This window comes from Arachis hypogaea, chromosome 12 (assembly GCF_003086295.3).
Source record: "Arachis hypogaea cultivar Tifrunner chromosome 12, arahy.Tifrunner.gnm2.J5K5, whole genome shotgun sequence".
Classification (NCBI taxonomy): Eukaryota; Viridiplantae; Streptophyta; class Magnoliopsida; order Fabales; family Fabaceae; genus Arachis; species Arachis hypogaea.
Window position 1 is genome coordinate 92296449 of NC_092047.1, and position 16373 is coordinate 92312821.

A 16373-nucleotide genomic window follows, 5' to 3' on the forward strand; every position below is an offset into this window, starting at 1 on the left:
TCATTAGTACCAATATCAGATTCATCATCATCATTTATATATAATTAACAAAAAAATTGTGATAAATTTTTTAACAATAATCATTTATCTATCTCAAAAAAATGAGAGAGAAGCAAGACAGCAATCACAGTGAATAAATCCAAAATAAAAAAAAATCAAGAGAATGAGAGATGGCGCTGACAACAATAGAAGAGCAGAAAAAGATAGTAGCAACTGCGAGATGCTGGGTCTTGAGAGGTGGATGACAATGGCGCTGTGAGTTGCTCGGTTGCGAGAGGTGGACGATGACAGCGCTGCGACGGCGCCGCGACTTCCTATCTCGTTACGGCTAGACGACGACGCCACTTTGATTTTGCTATTATGTGAGAACTGCATGGCAACGGCGCTGCGACTGTTGCAGTGGTAGGCGACGGATGTGGATGAGTGGCAAAGAGTGGAGGCTGCGACGGTAGAAAAGGAAGAAATGATGGAAGGAAGAGGGTAGTGGTAGAAAAAGATAGATGAGAAAGAGACACAACAACGAAAGAAGGAGAATGGAGAAAGGAGAAAGAAAGAGGAAGAAGGTACCTGGATGTTAAAAGATTTATGCTTTTCTGGAGTTAGAAATTCATAATGAAAAAGATAATGAAAAAAAAAGGTTAGAGTTAAAGTACATAATTGATATTTAAAAAAAAAAATAAAAATATAAAATTTTATATCTTATAAATTGTATTTCAATATTTCAATTCAAATAAAAAATATTAAAAATATATATTTTATATACATTTGTGTATTATTATGTCCATTAAAAATTTATATCTCAACAAATAAATAATAAATATGTACTACTATGTTTATATTTTTAGTGTACAATAATGTACATAAATACCAATTAAACGCACGCTAAACAAACGACTACCTAAAAGCAAAAATAGTGAGACACAAACGATGGTTGTAATGTGGCGGTTAAAAATTTAAAATGAATTTTCCTTCCTCGAGAAGATAGTAAGAAATCATATCTGCTGGCTGCTTTTACACTTTGTTTGGGAGTGGAAAGAAACAGGAAGAAGAGAAATTGGGTGAAAAGAATTAGAAAGGAAAGAAATGGAAGTGAAATTTAATTTCTATAGGTGTGTTTGGATGGAAGGAAAATAAGATGGAAAGATATTGAAAGATAAATAATTTATGTTGTTTGTTTAAAAAGGAAAATAGAGAGGAAAAATGAATTAAGTTATACAATGACAATATTACCCTTCATATTAATTGTAATATTATTATGTATATAATTATATAAATATTCATAAATGTGATTAACTAATAACAATAAAATTTAGTTATATTTATAATATAACAAGTTAGGAATACAAATTTGATATAATAATAATAATAATAATAAAAAAAAGAAGAGGGTAGGATTCGGAAATGAGCCACTGCAACGCGTTTTCTTTCCATTTTCTCGCCTTAGGTGGAGAGGAAAGTTTTTAGTGGGTCCCACTAGCTTTTTGTTACTGTTCTCTCTTTTCCTTTACATTTTCTTTCATTCCCAAACAATTGAAATATCATATTTCCTTCTTTTTTCTTTCCGTTCATAATCACTTCCCCCCAATTTCCATCTAAACAAACACAGCGTTAAAGATTAAGATAGTTTAATTCCCAAAACCATTTCTCAACGCAGACATCGATTAGATATTATATCCTAATCAAACAATGAACCAGCATTGAAAAAGATAAATAAATAAGAACAGTGAACTTCGCGGAAGCTGACCGTTGATCCAAATCTTGGTATGTACCGTAGAAACAAAACAAAGAAATAGAGAAACTGTCTTAATCAAATATTCAAATATATGCGTGACAAATTATTAGTCGAAACTTAATAATAAAATGATAATTAAGTTTAGCTTATCTGTGATGGATTTCAATGGGCCATTGGCATTGAACGTATTTAAATTAACCGTTTTGTTATTGTCCTATTGATAGCACAATACAGAAAAATAAAATATCAACAAACTAATAACATCTTTGATTATACATATATAATTTTGGCAGAAAAAACCAAATTTAAATATTTTACAAAAAAATTAATAAAGTGACAAAATAAAATATTAAATTTATAACTTATACATATGTATTTTATTATTTTATTAGTTCTTTCAATTTAAAAATGTTTGATCCGAAAAATCTATTAATAATAAGTTTATTCTTGGAGGGGAGGGGTACATTTCATTCATAATTTAATATAAGTTTAATAGCGGATTTTTATTTAATAAATAAATTAATTATAATAATTATCGAAATAAATAATTTAAAAAATATTTACCAAAATAAATATCCTTTTTTTAGTGTAAATATTTATTTTAGTAAATATTTTTTAAATTATTTATTTTAATAATTATTATAATTAATTTATTTATTTAAATAAAAATTCCGTTTAATAGCATTGAAAAATTAAAAGAAATATATTTGATCTATGTCTAATTTGAAAAAACGCATTCAATGTTGTTTTTTGGTGTCTAGCATCCGCTTAAATACCAATTTTAATATTAGATAATTAATATAAAAACTAAAAAGTAACAATATGGTCATACAAATAAAAGAATCATGTGGACGAGGATGATTGTTTTTGTTTCATAGTTTCATTACCTGATTCTTTTTCAATTAAAATTTCGAAATTTCTTTCAGGTGAATGAGACATACAAATTAAATTAATTTTTTAGGAAATAAAAAAAATTCAACACGGTATTCAGTATTCAGAAATGAAATGGTATTGCTGGATTTGCTTCTAGAATAAAAGACCTTGGTAATAGTTTTCCCACATTTTCCCCTGAAAGCCCTTGACGCTGTCTAGTTCTTCTCCAATACCTATCTCAGTTTCCATTTAAGCCCTCCAAAGTTGACAAATTCACTCTCTCTCTCTCTCTCTCTCTTCCCAACAACTTCAAAACAAAAACCTTTCCCATTCAAAATCCCCTTCTCTTCAATTTGTTTTCTCTCTCTAACAACAAAACACAAGTCACAGCCCTTTCCATTCGATTTGCCTTCATTCTCGTTCCTTTCACTTTGTTGTTGTTGTAGAGGGGGTTTGCGTGAGAGAGGATGGGGCAGCAATCGTTGATCTACAGCTTCGTGGCGCGTGGGACGGTGATCCTGGCGGAGCACACCGACTTCAGCGGCAACTTCACCACCATAGCCTTCCAGTGCCTTCAGAAGCTCCCTGCCTCCAACAACAAGTTCACTTATAACTGTGATGGCCACACCTTCAACTACCTCGTCGATAACGGATTCAGTAACCGCCACCTCCTTCTTCATCCTCCTCCTTTTTCATAACTGCCTTTTTTGCTTTTCCGATTTTGTGCCTTGCTTGTTTCCTTTTTCTCCTGTTTTTTTTTTTTTTTTTTTTGTCTTTGAATTTTTTTCTTTTATGACCTGGGAATCCCGGAGAAGAAGCCGGAAATGAGTTTTTTTTTTTTTTTAAATTTTATTTATTAGTTTTGTTTTGATGAATCTGTTTTTCGGTTCGGAATTTAAACCGTGAAAGGATGAAGCTTTGACCCTTGGAGGCGGAACTGGGTTGTTGAGTTTTTTATTTTCTATGGATTTAAGGTTGAAGTTGAACTTGATCTTAGAAAATTGTCTTCTTTATGTTTTATTTATTAAAAAATTGTATGATCATTATCTAATTTTGTGATGAAAACTAATACTGAGTTGATTGAGTCGTAGTCAAACTCATATCCTTTCTGGTCTTGAGTTCAAGACTTAAGTTGGATTAATTTCATTAATAGGGTCCGAAACTGGTGACAAAGAATGAACTTTTGTTTTGAAAAACCTCCTTGTCTATGAAATTTTTTTGCATATAAAAGAAATTCATTGGACAGAGCTTTTGTTGCTATTGTACATAATGCCTTATTAAGATTAGACTTCAAAGTTATTGGTCAACAATGAAGATGATCTGTTTACATCGGAACTAGGTAGTTGTTCGCCTGCATGCAAAAAAAAAAAAAAAAAAAAACCTTGTATTATTGATCTATAACAGCATAAGTTTTAGTTGATATCGATACCCTGTAGTGATGTGATCATGGGAATAACATAGGGATTGTGATTTCTTGTCTTTATTATGAGCCGATTCAAGATGATCTATTTGGATGATCATTTTCAAGTATTAATAATTCTGTGGCATTTATGGTGAACTAGATGTGGTTGCTTCTGTGAGCTGCTTCAATATGTGGGGAAGTTTATAGTCTACTTTTGCATTTATTCTATTGATAACTATGGGTAGAGGGCTAGAGGCCGAGTTTTACTTCTGCTTACTCTAATTAAGACATTTTGAAAGTTTTTTTAATGTAACAGGGAAGCTGGTATTGTTATACTTATTAATAGGTCACATAATTTTTAGAAGACAAAATGGGAAAAACCATTTTATCAATGTGGTATTATTTTAATAAGAATAAGATATGTCATATGCGGATAGCATTGCATGTTGTAGTTCCATGATCATTCTTCACTTTTTGTGGGAGTAAGCATCTTAATTAGCTAAGTAGGAGGAAACTATCCCTTTTTGGGCCATCAAGCACTCTGATTTTGGGCCCTGAAGAAAAACAATCCAATTGTGAAGACCACTTATTTCATTGTATCAATTTGCAGTAATTTTAGGCAGAAATGTTATTGCTTACCCCTCAAATTATTTGTTTAGTTTCATGCATGGTTTATAAAATTGTATGTGGGATGTTTTCATAATAAACTTGCCTATTTTGTAGCAATTTCATTGAATGGCATGTTCTTATCATATTCTTATGACCTATTAAGAAGTATTGGTCCTGATGTATATATCAAATGAAATCTTGAGTTTTTACAAAGATATTGTGCAATGATCCTTACTTGCCGAAATTGCTTCTTGTGCCCCAGCTCTGACATTTACCCTATTTTTATATCAATTCATGCATGTTTTGTTGAAATTGTTCCATAATTTGACCAACATGATCTGTTTCTGTAGCTTACTGTGTAGTGGCAGTGGAATCTGTTGGTAGACAGATTCCAATGGCCTTTCTTGAACGCATCAAGGAGGATTTTACTAAAAGATTCGGTGGAGGAAAAGCTGCGACAGCAGCTGCTAAAAGTCTTAACAGAGAATTTGGGTACTTTTTGTTTAATCTAATCTTCTATATAAATAAATTTTCCTCTCTCCTGTGAATTTCACTAGTATGAAGTTTCTGTTTTGTATATGCTTCAGCTCAAAGCTGAAGGAGCATATGCAGTACTGTGTGGAGCATCCGGAAGAGGTTAGCAAACTTGCAAAAGTGAAAGATCAGGTTTCTGAAGTAAAAGGAATTATGATGGAAAACATTGAGAAGGTACAACACTTCATATTTCTGGAAAATGTTGCATTCTGTTGCAGTCCTTTGAAGTGTTCGCTACTTCAGTTATCAATTTACAAGTAATGTCATGAAAGAGTTGTAACTTGTAAGACATAAATTTGGTCCTCACATCAAGTTGGTCATCAAAAGATTTGTTATATATATTAAATTCTTCAAAGATTAAACTTTGCGTCAAGTTAGTCGAAAAAGTTGTCAAAGTTTGGACTAATTTGAAATGGGTTTTAGTCCCCCTAGAACTAGATTGATCTCATTAAATTAATGTCCTAACACCTCTTTTGAGTACCAATTGATATCATAATTTTATTAATGATGTCCTCATAACACTTTGGAGGACCAATTTGGGCTTTAACTCTAAATAAAATTATAGCAGATAATGATTTTTTGGTTGAGGAATTGATTGTTGGAAGGTTTGTGACAAATTGTGACTTACTATATTTTCCATAGAATGGTCTTTGTGATGGGTAGAATGTAGGGAATATCTCCTTTATTTTCATTTTAACATCTAAACTTCTTGTTTCTTCTTATTTTTAAATGTCAAGAAATGTGACAAATGTGTGTAGGAATTATCACCAAAATTTTCTTTCTAACATCATAGGATGCATTTGGTTTGTGTCTTTATTTTGTTTTCATTCTCGGTGTTTTCTATTTTTAGGATTTTATGAAGAAAAAAGAAAAAACAGTAAAAACGATAAAACCATGTTTTCTATTTTCACCTTCTGTTTTCCCTTTTTCCTTCACAAAATCCTGAAAACAGAATACTGAAAAGAAAATAGAAAACAAAAATGCAAACCAAATGCTCCCTTTAGTTCTCCCCAGTCTTTCTTTGCAAGGTTATTTCAATTCTGCCTGCTAATTATTTTTGTGTGTGCTGTATGCAGGTTCTTGATCGAGGAGAGAAGATTGAAGTTTTGGTGGATAAAACTGAGAACCTTCACTATCAGGTTAGAATTTAGATGCTTTTATTATTTCCATTAATTCAAGTAGCTTGTTGTTGATCATAATATGGAATTTTCAAATTCATGTTCATTTATGTCAAACCACGGTAGTAGTCTGAAATTGCTAGTGTAATTCACTTTAGTCACTGAAATTTTAAAATTAACTATTTAGTCTTTAAATTTAAGTTACACCCCATTGGTCATTTAATTAATTTAGCTCTTGATCGATCAGTTTTTAGGCATGTGTCATTTGTGTTGAGTCGTGTTACATCAAGAGACATGTCACTATGTTAGTATGCCAGGTGATTTTGATTGATGATTGTGTGGCATGGCATGCCATGTGGCATCAGAGTCAACACCATGTGGTGGATGTTGATGTTGACTTGTTGATTAACATGATACATTATTAGAATGATGATGGTTGACTAATGATTGAGTTACATGGTACTAAAATGATGATACAGAGAATGTAACTTCAAGGATTAAATATATAATTTGAAGTTTTCAAGGACTAAAATTAATTACTCAATTTGGAGGCCAAATTGAACCTTTAATTCAATTCTTGATAAAACCAAGTTCAAGTGTTTGAGTAATACAACTAAGATAATAGTGTTTACGGTTAGTAGCGATTTCTTTCTTTCTTCACAACATCCAATCTCCATTTTCATTAAATCGGGATTCGAATAGTGCCTTGCACAAGCTTATTTTTGGTGTAACGGCTGTAATTGGGAATGGCTTTTCAGGCACAAGATTTCAGGCAGCAGGGAACCCAGTTGAGGAGAAAGATGTGGTATCAGAACATGAAGATAAAACTAATAGTTCTTGCCATCATAATTGCCTTGATTCTCATAATTGTTCTTTCTGTTTGCCACGGCTTCAATTGTTGAAGTGTTTTCACTCATTTGGGATCGTCACTACATGGATTTTTTTTTTTAATTTCTTTTTGGTAGTCTAATATGTTTGTTAACATATATGTATGATTATTAGAACATTAATCGGTTTTGTGAATAATAAAACAAAATGGTAGAAGGAAAATGGTGCAAAGAGAGGAAGGGAGAAATAATGTGACAAGGTACACATTATAGTTGCTTTTCATTTCTTTTGCTTCTCATAAACTCTGGATTGTTTCATCTATTGTATTGTATAGCTTTGGTAATAGTATTGTGATTCTTGAGTTTGGTTTTATGAAGAATTAATCGGTACTCCCATTGTGTATGACAAATATATATTTTTTTAAATACTATATGCACACTAAAAAATCATCCACCAAGATATATTAATGGATAAATATATGGATAGTTTAATTTATTTTTAATATATATTTTATATTTTAATATATATTTTATATTAATAGTTGATTTGGTGGTTAATTTTTAGTGTATATTAAACATTTTTTATTAGTCACCAAAAAAAAAACATTTTTTATTACTGTTACTCATGTTCATATACTCTTACTGTTAGTGCTCGCCAACTATTGCGCGCATGATTAAGATCCAGTTTCAATTTCTCAATCTCTTGTCGAAATAATAATGAAACAAATCTTAAACATCTAAGGCTAAAATGTCAGTTACTACTTCATAAGAAATTCAGACTGAGATGACGTGGCTGGAATATATTTTCATCGTTGTTAAATCTATAGATGCAGGTGCAGCTGTTGAAGTGCGATTGAAGGAAATAATAGTAAAGGAAAAAGGATTAAAGAAAAAAGGAATAAAGTAAATAAGAGTAAAGGATAAAGGATTAACTAAACTTCACGTTAATAATTTATTCGAATCTTAGTTATCAATCATTTAATCCAGACTATTAAAACAGGTTTCCTTCGCCATGTGATGAACATTTATGATTTATGCACACTCCAATTTCTTGCAAAAAAAATTCCTGAAACCCACTCTCATCTGCATCTTTAAAAGTTGAATCCAAAAGAAAAACTGTTTCGCTGATTGTTTTTCTTGTCAGTCTCTAGTTCCTTCTAAGTTCCTTGTTTATGTAATTCTGTTCACTTATTATTTGTTTTCCGTAAAATTTGTCTTGCAAATTCAGTGTGTCATTTTTCAGTTTATACATCCGGAAAAGAAAAAAAAAAAACAGAAAATCTTGTTTTTATTTAGACTAAAATCTATTTCCTGTTTTTTGTGTTCTGTAACCAAAAAAAAAAAGAAAAAAAAATCTATTTGCTGCTGATTTTTGTTCTTTCGATTTTAAACTTCAGTCTATATACATTTCCCCTAATTTACTTGTTTCTGGGAGAAAAGTTAATTGTTTCTGCTCCACTTCTTAATTATTACTGTTTATCATAGTCTTTTTCTTGACAAACTCTTTTTCATCTTCAACAAGCTCAAATCTCAAAAAAAAAAAAAAAGTTACTTGTTTCTGCTCCACTTATTATTGTTTATCATCAATTTTTTCTTGATTTTACATCTTGAACAAGCTCAAATCCGAAAAAAAAAGAAAAGAAAAAAATATCTTGCAGATTTTTCTTATTATCTTTTGGATCGGACAGAGAATTTCAGCGTTCTTTTCCTTTTGGCTTGAAACTTCGAATCATCTTCGAGTCTTCTTTGCTTTCATATTCTTGTGTGCATATTAATATTAATCAACCCTAACTATTTTAACTTCAATACTTCACACACACCCAAAAAAAAAAAGAGAGAAAAGAAAAGATCTAGTTTCATATTTTGTGGTCATCATCAATTTGCAGCAAAAGTATTCACTCCATTTGAAGTGCTAGTCTTCTTGTTTCTTCTATAATCAGGTATTTCTGAAATCTTTTAATTAGATATATATATTTTGATTTGTCTGATGATAGTTCCATTGTAATATTATTATATTATTATATTTCCATTTTTTCCTCATAATTCTCACATTTATTTGGCTTTTTCTCTATTCATATATTAAGAATCTCATTTCTAAACATAAATATATAAATAAAAATAAATTGAGAGAGCAACCATATATGATATTTAGCTCCCAAATTTATCGAGTTAGAAATGCTTCATAAAATTAAGATTTAGTTAGTTTATTAGTCTTTATAATTTTATTAATTTTTTATTATGTTTTTCATATAATTTAAAATTTGTAATCAAATTTTTATGCTAAATTTAAAAAAAATAAATTAGACTTCTATTAATAATTATCCTTTAAAAAAAGTACAATACTCATAGAATATTCACTTATAGTATATATTACCAAAATAAATATAATAATTATCAAAATAAATAATTTAAAAATTATTTATCGATTTAAATTCTCCTCTCTTATCTCGTTTACGACTTTTCACGTATTTCGTTTACAGTGTAAACGAGATAAAACACGTCAGGCAGCTATGTGTATATCTCGTTTATACTGTAAATAAGATAATATATCTCGTTTACAGTATAAACGAGATAAAAGAAGACAAATTTGCAGCTGCTATAAAAGGATGTGTAACCCTTGGTATTCTCCACACACATTTTATGTCCTTTTTCTGTCTTATTTTTCTCACAAAAACAAAGCAGCAATGGCCAATAACAGTGTATATATGGTTGTTGTGTGTTTATCCCAATTGTCGTATGGGAAATGGCAACAACGGGTGACATTTAAGTGTGAGAATCCAATATTGTTGCGTACTTAGCGTGTAAATACGTTGTCGGAGTTGAAGAGTTTGATATTGAGCAAGCTCGGTGGTACAGAAGTGAGGGAGATTGGAAGGGTGGGATATATGTTGCTGGCACCCATGGGTAATGGAGTTTTCCGGTTTCGACTATTCCGACTTCAAGGGGGATGAGCATGTGTGACTGATGTTCGACATCCATGGGAGGATCATGGCGGAACAGGTAATGGAGCTTTTCGCCGAGGTGGAAAATAGTGGTCGTGGTGGTTCTGTACACTCAACTTATGTACAGGACGACCGACCTCTTGCACCACCGCCCATTCATGTCGCAATTCCATTGGATGAGGCGAAGAAGGGCGAGGAGGAGTCGGACGAAGATTATATGGCAGATAGTGCAGACAGTGATTCTTCCGAAGGCGGCGATGAGGATGATTTTGTGCCGGAGATGCTTGCCCAGACTGTGGCGCGCCATGTCCTGCCTCCACCTCACCCAATTCCGACGCTACACACGGTGCCAAGTCACTATCACAGTTTGGATCTAGACGCCATGCATGAGAGGACTCCATTTTCTGACACGGGTGAAGAGGATTACAACTTAGACGGTGGGGTAGAGTTTCGGGTCGGCCACAGGTTCAAATGCCGAGAGGCAGTGCTGCAGGGTGTGAAGAACTACAGTATTTGCAGGAGTGCTGAGTACCGGGTGATCGAATCGGACCGGTTAAAGTATCATGTTCAGTGCCGTCAAGCTAACAATGGGTGTCTATGGAGCCTTTGTGTGGCCCTTCGGTAGAACCTCAGATACTGGTAAGTTCAACTTTAATTGTGCTTTTGAGTACTTCTGTGCAATATATTAAGGAGGTTTGAGATATGGCTGAAGTAATACTGTTTCGCTGTGTTTAGGGAGGTTCGAAGGGTTGGTGGAGCGCACAGTTGTCTAGCACCCACCATGTCTCAAGACCATCGTCAGTTAGACAGTAGTCTCATCTGCAGGGTCATATTGCCGTTGATACAGTTAGGGGTGTTCGCGGTGCGGTTTGGTTCGGTTTTAAGAGAAAAAGTCATCCGATCCGAACACTTAATTTATGTGCGGTGCGGTTTGGATTGGATGAACTCTTTTTGAAAATCTAATCCGATCCGATTACAAGCAGTTTAGATCGGTTTGGATTTGCGGTTTTTTAAATAAAAAAAAATTAAATACATATAACAAGTCTTAACATCAAATTTTAAATAATCAGTAATGACACAACAAGTCTTAACATATCTTAAAAAGCCAATAATAGCATAACAATAGAAATAAAATTATAGGTTAGTTAAAATAAATAAATAAATAATATTTTAAACATAAAATATTTATTAAATAATAATAATAGATGAATAATAGAAAAATGTATAACAAATTGAACATGTTATAAATATAATTGTAAATATAATAATAAAATAATAATATTATAGCACATTGTGTGGTTTGGATTGGATTGGATCGGTTATGAAAAGTAAATCCGAAATCCGATCCAATCCAGTGGTTTGCAAAAAATAGAATCCAATCAAATCCGAATTAGTGCGGTTTTAATCGGTTTTCGGTTTGAATTGGATTGGATGAGCGGTTTAATTTGGATCGGTTTGAATTTGAACACCCCTAGATACAGTCTAACCCCTCTGTGAGTATTCCGATGTTGCAAGGTGCGATCCAGGCGAGCTATCACTTCAAACCCTCTTACAGAAAGGTGTGGATGGCAAAGCAGAAGGCAATTGCACAGATCTACGGGGATTGAAAAGAGTTATATAACAAGGTGTCGAAGCTGCTTCAGGCACTGCAGAGCTATTTTTCTGGAACCATTTGTGACCTACGTGTCAAACCGTTCTACGATGGGCACCTCCTGGTACGCGACTGTAGCATGTTCGACTAAGTATTTTGGACTTTTCCCTCATGTGTTGAGGTATTCAAGCATTGAAAGCCGTTTGTATCCGTTGATGGCACGCATTTGTATGGTAGATATGGTGGAGTGTTGCTTATTGCGGTGGCGCAAGACGGCAACAGCAACATCTTGCCTATTGCTTTTGTCGTTGTCGATTTCGAGAGCACCGAGTCATGGTCGTTCTTGCTTACTAATTTGAGATGCCATGTCACCCCACAAGACGGCCTGCTGGTTATCTCCAACAGATCTCAGGTCATCAAGGCCACACTAAGCTCCGATGATAGTGGTTGGCATCCCCCAAGAGCATTCCATGCTTACTATATCAGACACATGGCTGCGAGTTTCATGACTCGGTTCAAGTTAGCTGAGGAAAAGAGATACCTCATAAACACTGCTTACAGTCCATGCAAGGCTAGGTATGAGTGGTGCCACCAACGCCCACGTCTCAGTGTGGTACCACCTACCGAAGTCACGGAGGCACCCCCAACGGGGTTCCCGTGTGAACGTAGGCCTAGGTAGTACGCCACGTCTGGCAGGGTGATAGTGACCTCACCCCACAGGAGATGAAACGTGTGCGTCTCCGGACGCCATCGCTCCACGAGTTTCGAAATCAGGGAATTGTCAAAAATGAAATTTCTGAGGGGCACCGTGTCGCCGAATCCAGCCTCAGCCAGATACAGGACGATGGCGTCGGGTGGAGAAAGGGTATGACTCACTTGTCGGGGTAGTAGAAGGCGAGGCCTCTGAAAAATATAAAAAAAATTCATCCTTATAAAAGAAATAATCTTAAATTTTTGGTTTATTTATTTCTTACAATTTCTTTTTAGTTTTGTAATTAGAACAATTTAACATGATATACAAAACATTAAAGTAAAATAAATATTTCTTTGTTACTTACATCTACTTCTACTTAAGAACATATTTCTATGTTTCTAACTTACACATATTTCTAAATTACATAGTGCATACTAAACAAACCCTAACTAGAACGTTATAAATACTAACAACTTAGCACAAGAAAAATAGAGTTCCAAACTAATAATCATGTCGTAACAACCTTGCACAAGAAAATACAGTTCTAAATTCCTCCTAAAGACCTACTACTAAACCTGCCAACTTTGTTATGGTTCTTCGGGACTACCCTGACCGTGGCCACATACTTAGATTAAACAAACAGAATAAAACTAACCTCAAAGTCGGCCGCTCCGACGTAATGCGACATCTCGTTCAGCCTGTTGATGTCTCCGTCATTCCCCGCCTGGCGCGCCATCTCAATATCAGTCGAAAATAGGGTGAGAAATGGATAATAGAGAGGAGAAAGTGGTTGATGTAACACCCTAATTAGCCTAAGCTTTACCTCGCGTCGTAAAGCAAAGGTTAATCAAAGGTTACGACAGTTCTAAACTCATACATATAATATATAGAAAGAATTTATATAATCTAAAAGCCCGATGAAGGATATAGCTCAAAAACAGGATTTACAAATCGCAAAACGTACTAACGAAGCTACTACTTAAAGCACAAGAATTAGATACAAATATATCAAAATATAATAGTATAATATCATGAGAGTCTAGCCACGGCTCGTGGAGTTTAAGCCGGCTAGCCATATACAGACCAAAAAGAACCAGACAGTAAAAATAACTTATACAATTTTGTTCTCTCAAATACAAGCCTCTAGGCAAAAACCAAAATACAAGAGTGAGAGACATCTACATAACAAATAAAAAAGACTCAAAAAAGGTATCCGGATCCTCCGCTCCTGTCACCAATAAAACAACTCACCGTGGTGGGTTGCGACCTGCATCTGAAAACAATAACAGAAATATGGTATGAGAACCAGAGGTTCTCAGTATGGTAACAGTGCCCAGTGATATAGGATATAAGATCCCGGGACGCCAAAGGCGATCCTAGACTCCATATCCGTCACAAGATTCAAACTTAAAGCATTCTAAAACAAATAAGCATAATTATATAAAACCTTAACATAACTAAACAGGGTACTATATCTTAGGGGATTTCTATTCTAACCAACACCGCTGTCCCACAACCTTCACCAACCTATCCTCCATGCGATCCCATCGCCACCACCTTCCGAACATCCTCAATCCCAGTAGAAAACACAATTATATACAATGCAAGTAAAACACAAGTAGGAGCATAATATGCAATTAATTCAAATAGCACTTAGACATGTTATACAAATAGGCAAGCAATTTCAAGTCGGCAAAGCATGCAAGCAGATAGAAAATACACATGATGAATGCCTGCCATATTGGCTGTAATATCACATTGTCGGTTCAACTGCCAACCCGACACATCTCCATGGAGATGTCGCCCTTCGGAATCATCATATGGGAACCCCCGAGATATAGTGCTCGGATCACTGTCCAGGATTTTGCGCTTGCACGCTCTATTGATCCGAAGGGATGCGAGCGGGATACTCTTGCCTCAGACCTCACATCTCAACATAAGCGGGATTAATCACCGTCCCTGCCGGGCGCATAGCGTCTCATAATCTCAGTACAAATCAGTACTTCAGTGGTTTTTAGAAAATATTTTTAGTTTACATGGATCCATCATCTCATTCAGAGTCCTCGACTCATCTCAACCACTGTCAATTCATATTTTAGTTTCCCAACATCAACAGTTCATCATTCTTCATCTCATATATCAATCATCCTTCATATAACGTCAAACCATCCTTAGTACACCCGAAACCTAATCCTCCGTTTTCTGATTTTTCCAAATAATATCATTTAAAACCCTTAGATTCTTTCCCATGTTTTAAATATCCAAAACTAGGTCCAAGAGTCCTAAAATAGTGTTAGAGAAGCTTACAACCTTGTTGGGAAGGTAGAATAGTTGAAAACAAAGAAAAATTTGAGGAATAGGGTGTGTGCGTCTGCACGGGGGTGTGCGTGCACACGTCCTGGAGAGTTTTAAAACGTGTGCGTACGCATAGGAGTGTGCGTACGCACAGGTGCCAAAATTTACAATGCCTGTTCACCCACACAACCTGTGCTAGCGCTCCCAACAGGCTTCCCCAACGTGTGCGTGCGCACAGGTTGCAATTCTTCATTGATGTGTGCGCGCACCAGCTGTGCTAGCGCCGCAACCAGTGAGCACTTTCCTGCCTGTGCATACGCATAGGTCTGTGCGCATTGTTGTCAAACTCTCGAGTTAACTCGTAAACTCGTACGAGTTTACGAGTTTAGATATAGAATCGAGTTGACTCGGACATAGACTCTATCCTGAGTAAACTCGGCTAGACTCGGTCAAACTCGGACAAACTCGTGAGTTTAGGACCGAGTTAGCGAGTTTGTGTTTTTCTTCATTTTTGCTCAAAAAAACGTTATTTTGAATCCAAAAAAACACTTTTTTTATTAGAGTTACGATAACACTCTCAAAAAATGAAAGAAAACTCACCCACAACTCACTCATTTGCGTCGTTTCCCTCAAGTCTCACTTTCTCCATGTTTTGCCGCAGTCGTTGTTCCCCGTCAAGCCACCGTTGTTCGCCTGTGTCTGCTATCTCTGCTCTGATTTGCGCTATTGTCTTTGTGAATTTTACCTATGTTGCCCTCTGTTTTGTATTTCTTCATATCTCCACTATCCGCAACTCCATCGTGCTATCACTGTTCACGAGTTCGACTACTTCTCCTACAGTCCTATCTCTGCTCTGGTATGCACCGTCGTGAAATCCATGACTCTTTGTCGCCATCGTTTCGTGCTGCTGCTGCACCCTCACCACCGCTGCCTGCTGCACCCTTGCCTTCGATCTGCTGTTGCTGGGACTTTGCCCCTTCTTTTCTTCTGCATCCTCTATTTTCCGTATGCCTTTTGCCCTTTTTTTGAGCCTTTACTTCTTGATTTAGTTTTTTTTTTTAAATTTTATTGCTTCTAATTTTAGCCTATTGCTTATCGTTTATGTTAGATGGCCAGATGGTTCATCCATTCATGGATGATTAGTAATTAATTATTTTGATTAAAGTTAATTTGATTATTTGATATTGTTCAATGTTTAATTAAAGATTTAGTATTACAGATTTAGAATTTTTAATTTTGTGTGTTCTATGTTGTATTTGTAAAAGAATAATTATAGTTGATTTGAATGTGTATTTAAAAATATTTGTTATAATGTATACTACTATTTTAATTTATTATGTACTTTAAGATTGATATTATTAATTTTGAAGGGTTAGAATTGAGTAAATATACATTATGTAAGAATATATATATATATAAGCTTCATAACAGGTGAACTCGTACGAGTCTACGAGTTAACTCGCGAGTCGAGTCTAGGTCAGCTCCACGAGTTTACTTAGACTCGCGAGTTTGACAACCTTGTCTGTGCGGACTAAGATTTTTGCAGGGTTGTGCGTGCGCACAAGGCTGTGCGTGTGCACATATCAGAAATCATAAAATTCTGCAACTTAGCAAAATTTCAGATTTTCAACACCAACTTTGAATGATCATAAATTCCTCTACAAAATTTCAAATTTCGCAAACTTTATATCGATTAAAAGAGTTTTCAATAAACTTTAATTCTAAATAAATTTCAACAAATTTTGAAAACTGAGGT

At 34.6% G+C, this 16373-nt stretch overlaps 3 protein-coding genes across 3 annotated transcripts in view; all 3 read left to right on the top strand.

Annotated features, from left to right (window-relative positions):
• The first annotated feature begins 2627 nt into the window (after positions 1–2627).
• Positions 2628–7485, top strand: LOC112727712 (vesicle-associated membrane protein 722). Its single transcript, XM_025777577.3, has 5 exons — positions 2628–3262; positions 4967–5108; positions 5204–5324; positions 6227–6289; positions 7027–7485. Exons 1-5 carry the CDS (start codon positions 3073–3075, stop codon positions 7168–7170), a joined length of 660 nt encoding a protein of 219 aa, XP_025633362.1. The 5' UTR covers positions 2628–3072; the 3' UTR covers positions 7171–7485.
• Positions 7486–8114: 629 nt separating this feature from the next.
• The window catches only part of LOC112727714 (uncharacterized), a 36534-nt gene continuing 28275 nt past the window's right edge, over positions 8115–16373 (top strand). The window contains exon 1 of the mRNA XM_072209480.1: positions 8115–9035. The gene's annotated coding sequence lies outside the window, so the exon portion shown is untranslated. The remainder of the gene's footprint in view (positions 9036–16373) is intronic.
• On the top strand, positions 9034–11051 carry LOC140177069 (uncharacterized). The gene is made up of 2 exons (XM_072209481.1): positions 9034–10676; positions 10773–11051. Exon 1 carries the CDS (start codon positions 10060–10062, stop codon positions 10660–10662), a length of 603 nt encoding a protein of 200 aa, XP_072065582.1. The 5' UTR covers positions 9034–10059; the 3' UTR covers positions 10663–10676; positions 10773–11051.